The sequence below is a fragment of the Entamoeba dispar genome, genomic scaffold, assembly GCF_000209125.1.
Source record: "Entamoeba dispar SAW760 scf_1105229461835 genomic scaffold, whole genome shotgun sequence".
In the NCBI taxonomy this organism is placed as follows: Eukaryota; Evosea; order Mastigamoebida; family Endamoebidae; genus Entamoeba; species Entamoeba dispar.
Genome location: NW_001854891.1, coordinates 14,963 through 26,701, shown reverse-complemented (window position 1 = coordinate 26,701; position 11,739 = coordinate 14,963). Strand labels below are relative to the sequence as shown.

At 25.1% G+C, this 11,739-nt stretch overlaps 4 protein-coding genes across 4 annotated transcripts in view, besides 14 other annotated features; 2 read left to right on the top strand and 2 right to left on the bottom strand.

The window, feature by feature from the left end:
* Positions 1-616, bottom strand: part of EDI_281160 (uncharacterized protein) — a gene marked incomplete at both ends in the record, with an annotated part of 1,438 nt that extends 822 nt beyond the window's left edge. The window contains one exon of the mRNA XM_001738971.1: positions 47-616. Within this exon, the coding sequence (XP_001739023.1) occupies positions 47-616 (570 nt within the window). The remainder of the gene's footprint in view (positions 1-46) is intronic.
* Positions 617-681: 65 nt separating this feature from the next.
* Positions 682-794: a microsatellite.
* Positions 795-1,160: 366 nt separating this feature from the next.
* Positions 1,161-1,217: a sequence feature (AT_rich).
* A 168-nt stretch (positions 1,218-1,385) lies between these two features.
* Positions 1,386-1,446: a microsatellite.
* Positions 1,447-1,452: 6 nt separating this feature from the next.
* Positions 1,453-2,348, top strand: EDI_281150 (pre-mRNA-splicing factor CWC26, putative; the record flags this gene model as incomplete). The annotated part of the gene is made up of 2 exons (XM_001738970.1): positions 1,453-1,875; positions 1,959-2,348. 2 exons carry the CDS (start codon positions 1,453-1,455, stop codon positions 2,346-2,348), a joined length of 813 nt encoding a protein of 270 aa, XP_001739022.1.
* Positions 2,079-2,164: a microsatellite.
* Positions 2,349-2,355: 7 nt separating the features above from the next.
* Positions 2,356-2,441: a sequence feature (AT_rich).
* A 148-nt stretch (positions 2,442-2,589) lies between these two features.
* Positions 2,590-2,638: a sequence feature (AT_rich).
* Positions 2,639-2,679: a microsatellite.
* A 47-nt stretch (positions 2,680-2,726) lies between these two features.
* Positions 2,727-9,839, bottom strand: EDI_281140 (FKBP12-rapamycin complex-associated protein, putative; the record flags this gene model as incomplete). The annotated part of the gene is made up of 2 exons (XM_001738969.1): positions 2,727-9,326; positions 9,402-9,839. The coding sequence occupies 2 exons, from the start codon at positions 9,837-9,839 to the stop codon at positions 2,727-2,729; spliced, it is 7,038 nt and encodes a 2,345-aa protein (XP_001739021.1).
* Positions 4,911-4,945: a sequence feature (AT_rich).
* Positions 6,788-6,844: a sequence feature (AT_rich).
* Positions 7,073-7,105: a sequence feature (AT_rich).
* Positions 7,647-7,668: a sequence feature (AT_rich).
* Positions 9,332-9,396: a sequence feature (AT_rich).
* Positions 9,840-9,869: 30 nt separating the features above from the next.
* Positions 9,870-9,890: a sequence feature (AT_rich).
* Positions 9,891-10,635: 745 nt separating this feature from the next.
* Positions 10,636-10,729: a sequence feature (AT_rich).
* Positions 10,730-10,955: 226 nt separating this feature from the next.
* The window catches only part of EDI_281030 (uncharacterized protein), a gene marked incomplete at both ends in the record, with an annotated part of 909 nt that continues 125 nt past the window's right edge, over positions 10,956-11,739 (top strand). Inside the window, one exon of the mRNA XM_001733407.1 lies at positions 10,956-11,739. This exon is cut by the window's right edge and continues 125 nt beyond it. Coding sequence (XP_001733459.1) covers positions 10,956-11,739 — 784 coding nt within the window.

Here is an 11,739-nt window from a genome sequence, read left to right as displayed (position 1 = left end):
CATCAAATGCATTTCTTTCATCTAATGCATGAAGAATTTCTCCAACTGATTTAATAGAATTAACAGTTCGTGGAACACTATCAACATATTGAATTTTCATTTCTGCTTTAAATTGATCATCAAGAAGTTTCTTAAAGTAATTTTGTAAATCACTTCCTCTATAATATTTAATAATTTCAGCCCATGAAGGTGGATTTTTATATTGTCCAAGATTTGGTTTAATAGATGCTGCTAAAATCTTCAATGCTGTAGATTTACCAATACCATTAGTACCTACTAATCCAAGAATTTGTCCAGGTCTTGGCATTGGTAATCTATGTAATTTAAATGAGTTTGGTCCATAACGATGAGTAGTACATTGTTCTAAATTCTTTGGAAGATTAATGATTTTAATTGCTTCAAATGGACATTTTTTTACACATAAGGCACATCCAATACATAACGTCTCTGAAATAACTGCTCGTTTATCTTTTGGAAGTACTTCAATACAAAGTCCTCCTGCTCTATTAATTGGACATGTCTTTTTACATTCTAATCTGCACTTTCCTGGTTTACATCTATCATTAATTACAGCGATACGATCAAGAGTATCTTTAGCATGTCTATCTTGACTCATTTTGAAGGAATTAACTTCTGAACTAAAAAATTTGTAGGGTTTTTTTCTATCAAAAACAAATTCTATTTATTTAATTACTTTTTTTTTAACTTCTTCTTTTCCTTTTTTTATAACAATATTATTTGTTTTGTGCTTTATGTTTTTATTGTTTTGTATTTTATGTTTTTGGTATTATTTTACTCCTTCCTCATCTTAAACAATAAAAGAAATGTCATATCAACTAAGAAATGAGCACAACATAACAAGTGATTATTTCGATGAGTAAAAAGAAAAAAAAAGAATGTATTTGATATTAAATATTTAAAACAGATATATTTATGTAGGAACAAACACAATTACTTATTTAGATTTAAATATTAAGATATTAGTGTTTATAAAGAAAGGACCAAATACATTCATTTTAAGTAATTTTTAGATTAATTTAGCGAGTCATAAAACAGAATTATTAGAAAAAAGTATATAGAAGATTGTTATATCAAAATAACATTTTCATTAAAATGAAAGATTTCTGTTGTTTGAGTGAGTTAAAAATGAAATACTTACCAAATTATTTAGATAATTGTTTTTGATTAATTTTTTTTTGTAAAAGTAAAAATATAATCTTTTTTCTAAGAACAATCAGAAGTTAGTAAGGACTTCTTCTATTTATTATACAACTTAAAAGAGGTTATCATTTAATATATTCGACATACTTCTAAAAATTGGTTTACGCAAAGGCTATATTTGTTTAACTCACAGAAAATGGATAAATTCATAAATACATTTTCCCAAAATAAAAATAAAGTATCTAGAAAATAAAAAACAAAAAAGAAACTAAAAAAAAACAATAATTTGTGATGATTGACACAGAACAATTAATCACTGCTGTCTTCAACGAACTTGATGAAGAACATACTGGGCATATTGATATTAGCGAATATTATGCTGGACTTTGCCAGTTCATTCCTGAAGCGTCTTTTGATGCTGCAAAGGCTTTGTTTAAAATCACTGATACTCAAAAAAATAATCATATTGATTTAAAACAATTTATTGAGTTAGTTCACTTTTATGTCAAAAACCAAGACGATGAAGATGAATATTCAATCCTTTTTAAAAAGTGTAATTCAAATGGTTTTGTTCAAATAGAACAAGTCCACCAAATGTTCATCGCTATTAACAATAAATTAACAAAAGAACAAATTAATGAAGTGTGTAAAGAGTTTCATAAAGAACAAGAAGATAAATTAAGTTACCAAGAATATATGAATTGTGCATCAAAAGTTCGTTATGAAACACATATGGATAATTATGAAGAATAATTGAATAAAATATGTTTCTTTAAATGTTTTACTCATTGTAAAAGAACTACAAAGATCACGTTTGGTTTAAGGGAAAATATAAACCTTTCAAGACAAGAGAAGATGAACGAGATAAGATTTATAGAGAGAAACAACGATTTGGTGATCCGATGAGACAATTGTTTAAAAAAAGAAAAGAAAAAGAAATAAAGAAAGGAATTGAAGAAAAAGCACAAGAAATGAATGAGACAAAGGAGGGGAAGAAAGAAAATAGTACAAAGCAAAGACCAAAGTACCAAGGGAAATTTCCACAAAATAGGTTTGGAATTGCACCAGATTATAAGTGGGATGGAGTTGATAGAGGGAATGGGTTTGAAAAGAAATATTTTGCAGAAGTGAATAAGAAAATTATTCAAAAGAGAAAAGAAGATTTTAATGATGTTGTAGATTGGTGAGTGAAGGTTTTTAATTAAGAAATAATAAAAAAGAATAATTTTTGTTTTTTTGAATAGAAATACCATAATAATAAATTAAGAAATAATAAAATTCAATTGAAAGAAAGAGAAAGAAGAAAAATAGGTCAAGAGAAACGTGTTAGTTGAATTGATAGCAATTTACCTGTCAAAATTTCTCGAGAATAAAAAAGTATTTTAAAGGAATAGAGAAAAGAATAATATGATTGTATTCTATAAGAACTTTAAAATAATAAATATTTTAATATTCATTTTAATATTTAATTTAAATTAAAAAAAAAAAGAAAGAAAAGAAAAAAAAAGGAAATAAAAATTGTGTTTAATTAAAACAAAATTCATAGATTCTTTCGATAAGTGAGATTACCAATATGGACACCATCCTTGATATGATTGACTAAGATTTTCATTTGAGGTTGCTTCTCTAATCAATCTATCTACTTGATCATGAACATTTAATTCTTCATTTCCAAAATCTTTTCCAGTTAATTTTTCTAATACTCTTCTCATTACAGAAACAGCTTTAGATTTCATGACATAATTTTCACCTTGATTTTCTTTATTCATTTTATCATCGTCATCATCAACATCCTTACCACCAAGTAATCTAACAATTAAAGGATCATATACAAATGCTTCTAAAACAGCCATTAAACTATCTTTATTTTCTCTTAAAACTGTCATAACATTTTCACAAGTAATTCTAAAAGTACCTTCTACACCACTAACATCCATAGCATTAACAATCATTCTAGTTAATCTAAAAGGAATTTTTTCAGGGAATTTTTCACGATGAATAGCAACTTCAAAACAATCACCAAAATCAATATGAACAACATTTCCAGTAAAACGTTGTAACATTAGATTAGAAGGATGTCTATCACCAAGACCAAGAATATAACCAACCATTGACATTAAAGCAACACTTCTAGTAAAATTAGTTCTTCTATCAATCCAAGATTCTGAAGAAGAACTTTTTAACCATAAAATATTTGCTAAATCCATTCCAGAAGATTCAGCTAAAACTCTTTCAAAGACTTCAACTTTTTGTAAAAATGGAAGATCATCAAATCTAGGACATAATTTATTTATTAATCTTTTTTCAAAATCAACTGGAATATTATGACATTCTCTATATTCTTTTATTAATTGATGTAATGTATCACTATGAGGTACCCAACCAATTAATCCACTCATTGTACTTAATGGAATAACATCATAACAAGTAATAAATAAATGATGTGTAGAAGTAATAGAATTACTTGCTAATAAATCATTAACTAAACCAAATAATTGCATAACACGTTCATCTTGTCTTAAATCTTCATGTCCTTTTAAACAATATTTATATTCTTTTCCATTTGATCCAATAATTGTAAGTTTTCTTGGTCTTTGTTTAGATGGAATAATATTAAGAACTGGTATAATAGATTTAATTCTAATAATATTATTAACATTTTGTGCTTTATATGTTCCAGGTACTGCAATATCAAGATCATGAGCTTCCATTAATCTAGGTGAAACATGAGGTAATTCTAATACAGCAACAGCATTAATAGATTTATGAATTCTTTTATAAATTCTAAAGAAAATTTCCCAAGCACCTTCTATATCATGATCTTTTTCTGATACTCTTTTTCCTTTATTTTTAAATCTTATACAAAGTTCAAATGCATCTCTAAGATCTTTTCCATAAGATTGTAAAAATCCTCTTTCATTTTGTGTTTCACCACCTTTTTCTAATCTATCATATAATGGTTGTAAAATTGCCATCATTCCATCAAATGAATGATTAACATAAAATTCTTTTGATGCTTCTTCAAGTGCTTCATGCCATGCTTCATGCCATAAAATAGCAATACGAACAAGTTCTTCACTAACAAGTAATGCTTGTTCAACAAGATGTCCAGAATCTGTTCTAATTTTTTCAATAACAGACATAGCAGTTTTTCTTCTATCATATGAAGGTGATTTAGATGCAACAGTTAATGGATAAACAAGTGCTTGTGGATGTTTTTTACCAATAGTAGTTAATAAATCTGTCATTACTCTTTTAACAGCAGGTACATTTGATTGAATACGTGCAATAATTTGTGGAATAACATGTAACCAAATATCTACAGGAAGAGCACGAATACCTTCAATAATAGCTTCTTCTACTTCTTGATATTTTCCATATTTAAATAAAATAGTTAAAAGTCTAAGAGTATCTTGTAAAGTTTGATTATTTTTAGTTAAAATAAGTGATTTTACAAATGCTTCAATACTAACTTTAAGATAATCTACTAATACTTCTTCATTATAATTTTCATCTAATTCAATATATGAAACAATTTCAAAATTAATTAATGCCCAATGATGCCAATATTTATAACTTTCAGGATCATATTGAATTGTACTATGATAATACATTAAAATATTAGGTATAGTTTCATAATTAAATGAATTACTATTTTGTGCAATATATAAATTCCATTCACCTAATTTTGAACAAACAACTGCTTTTAAATTTAAATCATCTCCTCTTCTTTCTTCAATAATATTTGCAAAATTTTGTAATATATTTAATAATTTCTTTTTTTCTTCAATATCTTTAGCTCCTTTCCATTGTAATTTAAGATATTGAATTCCAATACGAAGTTTACTTGGTTGTAATTCTTCAAGATGATTTTCAATATTAATTCCAGCTAATCTATCAAGAGTTTTCATTGCTAATTTATATTTTCCATTTTTATAACATAATCCTGTAAATTTAATCCATGATTCACTATTTTCTGTTTCTGTTAATACAAAACTTCTTATTTTTAATAATTTTTGCCAAATACTTACATCTGCTTTAGCATTTATTAATTTTTCACTCCATGCTGATTTTAAAATACTTTTAGCATCTTGATTATATAATCCTTCTTTACATGCAATAACTTCTTCTAATTCTGCTAACATTTGTGCTTTAGCAATAGTAGAATATGATCTTTCATATACTTCACCAACTAATGAACTTAATTCTGTATCTAATGCAATTCTTTGTTGATTAATAAGATTTTTAGCTTTTTCAAATTCTTCATTATGAATACAATTAATACTTTTAAAGAAATTATTTTCAAAATTATTTTCAGTCATTTCACTAACAATTGAATCAAATTCATTCCAATCATCTAAATACCATAATGCTGCTGCATATAATGATCTTGCACTTGATATTGATTTTTTATCTCCAATTTTCCATAATGTTTTTGCTGTTATATCAAGAGATTCCCAATCTCCAATTTCATGTAAACAATTTAATTTACCAACAAGAAGTTCTGGATTATTAATATCTTCTTGTAATTTTCTTTCATAAATATTTAATGCTTGTTGCCATCTTCCTAATTTTTCATACCATGTTTGATTTAATTCTGTATCATTATTTTGAACTTGTTTAATTTGTTTAGTATATTCAATTAATCCAGCAGCTGCATCATAATTTTGTAATTGATTATTTAATCCAATAAGTTCTTCAATTAAATTAATATTAGCATTTTCAATAAATTCTTGTTCTTTATAATGTAATGCTTTAGCATATGCATTACATTTTTTTGAATAATCTCCAAGTGATTTAATAGGAACTTTAATTCCTTCTCTTTCCATAAATTCACATAAATTTAATATTGTTTGAATAATTTCATGTGGAGTATTATTATTTTCTAATACTTTTATTAAACATTTAGTTAATCTTTGTGAATTATCTGTTGAATCTTGCCACATTGATAAAAATGCATAATTAAATAAATCTCTTGCTAATGGAAAATGGTCTGTTGATAATAAATGACAATAACATAATGATTGACTTGGACTTTCTTTTAAAAATACCATAGCAATTTGTCTAAACCAATCAAACCAATCTTCTTTACTTCTTCTTTGTCTATATGTTTCCCAAACTGCAATTACTTTAATTATATCTGCATTTGGTTTAATTGTTGTATCTTGATTAAAGTTTGTAACTTGTGTATGAAGATCTTCTGATATTGTAACATTTTGTCCTTCATTTTCATCTATTGGTAATACAAGTCCATCAGGTATATCTTGAAGTTTTATTGTTAATGTTTCATATCTTTGATTAATATATTTTGGACAATATTTATTTAATGCAAATTTAATTGTTGGTGCATAAACTAAAAATCTTTTACCAAGATTATCTGCTATACTACAAAAAACATCCATAGTTGTATCTCTTAAAATTTCATTTTGTAATAATCTAGTTAATGGAAGAACTAATCGACTAATAAATTCTTCTGCATTAACATATTGTAAAAATTTATATAAAGCTTTTAAAGTAGGAAGAACAATACTTACATGAACTTGTTCATTAACAAGATCACTAATACTTGGAATAACTAAATGAAGATAATCTTCAAAATCAATATGTTCAGCTAATATAACAATAGAATTAATAATTTTTTCAAATATTAAACTATTTTGTTCAAATACATATTTATTTAATTCTGATATAATTAATGAAAGCATTTGAGGCATATATTGTTTAAATTCATCATGCATTACTTTAGCAATTTCACAAACTAATTGTAATATTGGTAATACTGTATTATCATCCCAACATTCTTGAATTAATATAAATATTTCTGGAAGATATTCTCTAATATTTTTTTCAATAAGATACATAATATCAGCTAATCCTTTAATTAATGCTGGTCTTACATTAATAGTACATGTTTTAAATAATTTTAAATATAATGATAAAATTTGTGGAATATATGGTAATGTTTTTCTATTTAAATAACAAATAACTTTAACAAATGTTTTTACTGTTTGTTCATGTCCAGAAACAAGATTATTATCTCTTAAAATATTAAGTAATAATCCAATTACTGTCATTGCATAAAATTCTTCTGTTCCTATTTGTGAATTAGGTAATAATGATTCAACTGTTTCTGAATCATCATTTTGATTTACTCCTTCTGTTTCTGTTAATAATTTATATTTATATGGATCAATTGCTCCAATAATTCCAAATACTTTTATTAATTCTATTTTAATATCTTGATTTCTTTCATTACTTGCAACTTCAATTAATAATCCAAGTAATTCTGGATAATCATAATATGGTTGTACAACATATCCAATACTTCTTACTAATTTTCCTAATGCAATTAATGCTGATTCTCTTCTAAGACTTTTCTTTTGTGAATTTCCTTTATCTTGTAATACACTAATTATACATTTCATTAATCCTTGTGTATATTGATTATTATTATTATTATCATTTCCAATTGTTGTTAAATCTCCAATTATATTTAATATATAAATACATATTGTACTATGTGATTTATTTATTGATTCTTCTAATTTTGGTAATAAAATATTTAATAATGGTTCAACATATGGTTTAGTTAATTTACCTGATGATTTAACTAATTGTCCCATTAAAAGAGTTACTTGTTCATCTGTTTTAAGATCGTTAATAAATTGTAATTCTGTTAATAACCTAATAATAGTTTTTCTAAATAATGGCATAACAAATGCTGGATTATAATGTGTTAATCTTCCTATAATTTTAATAGCATATTCTCTAACTTTTAAATTTTCATCATTTAAAATAACAAAAAGTGTTTGAATATTTTTTGATTGTGCAAGAAAACTATCAAATCGTTCATCTAATAATTTCATTATTGTTAATCTAATTTCACTTTCTGAATCACTTAATCCATGATCAAGTAATTTTTCTAATACTTCTGTAACATCAAGTGTAGAAATAAATTTTTTTGTTATATCTATTGGTGGAAGAAGTACTTGTGTTAACATTGCAGCTTCTTGACGTATTTTTTTAGTTTCATTATCTATATATTTCATTATACATTCTTTAACTACTGGTACAATATTATGTTTAAATTTAAATGAATGTAATGTATTAAGTGCTAATATTATTTGTTCTTCTCCTTCTACTGTTGGTATAATATTTCTATTAAACATTTTTAAATGTTCAGGTGCACCAAATGGAATAAATGCTTTTCCTAATAATATTCCACAAATAACATCTAATAATAATTTTTGTGTTTGAAGACGATATGTAGGATTATTATATATAGTACAACTTTGATTAATTAATGATACTAATGATTTTGATAATCCTAATTCTAATAATGTTGGAAATGTTTTATGAATTAATGCAAAAACTCGTGGTACTGGAATATTAATAACAAATTGTTCCATACAATACATTATTGAATTTAATATTTCTACTTTTTTTTCTTTAGAATTAATTATTTCTCTCATTTTTGAATATACTTGTTCTACAAATGCATACATTTCAAATTTGATTTCTTTTGTAATATCTCCAATAACTGTAAATACAATACTTTTATCATTAAATGATTTTATTGAATTAATTAAATAATTCATTATTCCATTAAATGGTTCTTCACATTTAATTTTTGTTAATTCATCATGTTCAAATTGTGCAAAATCTGCAATACTTTTTCTATCTTTTTGAAAACTTTCTATAACTTCTTTATTTTTTGGTGCAAATGATTCACAATCAAATTCTGCAAAATATGGTAATGATGTAATAACAGTTTTTCTAATAACCATAATTTTATGTTCTTTTACATTTAAAAACATTTGTAATACTTCATTATATTTAGGTTTCATATATTCTTTACAATTTCTTAATAAACTTACCATTAATAATAATGCTCCATGTTGAAGATCTGCTGAATTAGTTTGTTTTAAATATATTACTGCTTGTTTATATAATGGTTCTGGATCAAAATTATTTGATTCTTTTGATGTAAATAAATTAAATAATATACTTAATGCTTTTTCTGATTCAGTTCTTGCATTAATATTTTTATCATATAACCCTTTAAGTAAACTTTCTATTATTTTATTTTGATTCATAAAACAAATTACTTGATTATTTAATCCAATTTCTTGCATAATTAATGCTCCATTAATTTTTGGTTCTCTCTATCATATTAATATTATTCTTTAAAAATATTTAATTCTTTATTTCTTTTTTTTTTATTAATTAAATTAACAAACTTCTAAATAACTATTAGCAATGTCTAATTCTTTCTCTACTAAATCATGTGGTCCTAATCGAATAATTTTTCCTAATACTACTGATGCATTTTGAACTACATTTTGATTACTTGATTTCATAATACAATCAATTATATCTTTACCATTAGTTCGTGGATATGAATCATCAATATCTGAACTAATAAAGAAGTCAACAAGATTAATTATTGCATTATTTTGTTTTTCACTTACCTCAGGTTTTTTAAGAATTCTTAAGAGATTTGATGATATTTCATTAATAAATGTAGATACTCCATCTCCTTGAAGATCTCTTACTACAATAAGTACTAAATCATGCAATTTTTTTGTTATAATGTCATTTTGTGTTTGACTCGTCTCTAATACAAGTTCATTGAATAATGCCATAAATTTATCAGACCACTTCATCTGAGCAGTCATTTTTGCTATTCTTGATTTTTTAGTTTTTCCTATTATTTTTTATTTTTTTATGTTTCAGGAAATGACAAAAATTATTTTGAAGTTCTTTTTGTATTATTTTTAAAATATGCTTTTCATCTTTCTCGTAATAATTTATTTCTATTTCTTTTTTTTTGATGAAAAATATGTCATCTTAAATTACTAACTAGACAATGCAACTAGAAGAGATTGGTCAAAAATTTTCTATTAAACAAAGCATTATGAAAATGGCTAAAAAGATAAGCCAAGAAGAACCAATAACATTTTTTATAGAAAAGGAACAACTCTATGGTTCTTTGTTGTTAAATCAATCTTCTGTCCTTATCATTTCCTTCTCTAAGGACCAAGAAAATATGCTCAGTGTTATAACAGAAACACCTCTCCAGAACCATCCTTTAATTTCAAAGGATGGAAAAATTAAACAAGGAGATTTATGGAAATTCACTGACCTCTGTACTTCAATTGATAATCTTAAAAATCTGCTTTCTCAAATTCCTTTGAACTATAATGAACTGAAACAACAAATTGAATCCCTTCAAGATAAACTTATAGATTATCAAATCTCAGAATCACAATTCAACAAAGAAGTCTCTAAGATTGAAAGTCAATGCAAATATTTACATAATGACACTTACAAAAGGCTTGAATCATTGAAAAAAGAAAGAACAGAAAACCGAATAAAAAAAGTTACACTTGTAATAAATAAACTAATTAAAGAAGGTAAAATGACAGAAGAAGAAAAAGCAACCTTCATTGGAATATTAAAAAGTAAATGATGTTTAATTTTTTTTTATCTTTTTTAGAAAATTATTAAACAATTCAAATCAATAAAAATGTTATATTTATCAAATTATATTTTATCTTTTTTATTTCCTTTTATTACGGGAACACGTCATCGAAAAAGAATAAATACAAAATAAAACAGGTAATAAAAAGAAGAAATTGACAAGTGTAGAAAGTAAAAAGAATTCTATAATGAAAAAATACAAAGAAAAAAGATCTCGTGGAATGTTCATTTTCAAAAAAGTTAAAATTCTTTTTGATTCCAATTTTTATAGAAACTTAAAAAAACTAAAAAATTATCATTTGAATTATTTGATGATTATAGTATTATTACTTGCTTCATATTTACTTTCTTTTGCTCAAGCAAAAAAAGGACTCGACATTCATTTGTTTGATGTTGGACAAGCAGATGCTCAGTTAATTGTGTTTCCATCAGGGTATTCAATTTTAGTTGATGCCGGAGAGAAGAAGACTGGGTCAATGAATTGTAAAATGATAGCTGAAAGAATTAAAGCAATTCTTGGAAAGAGTCATGTTGATGTAGCAGTATTAACACACCTTCATTTGGACCATGTTGGTATGGTTTATAAAAATGGGTTTTGGTATTTAATGGAAAAAGCAGGAATTACTTTTGGTAAATTTATTGACAGAGATGCAGGTGTAATAAAGAGTGGAATTACTGAATGTAATAATCTTAATTCAGAAGATGTGGATTGGCATAATGTTGGAACTTATTCTTCAACTGCTTTAAAGTGGTTGTGTTATGCTACTAATTCAAATATTAAAAATGCAATGACTGGTATTAGAGAGATTGCAGTTCCATGTAGTAATCAAATTAATCCTCCAGATGAAGATGCTTCAGTTGAAATTGTAATTACTGATGCCCTTGGAGTTATTTCTGATGGAAAGCCATTAGCTGGTGATTATCATGATCAAAAGGATGTTCCAAGTGAAAATGATTATTCTATTTCTTTAAGAATTCAACTTGGAGATTTTGTTTATTCTACTTCTGGCGATTTAGATGGACAAGACAACAGTTCTAAATTTGGTTATCTTTATCATAATGTAGAATCTTCATATAAAGATGTGTGGAGAAGTA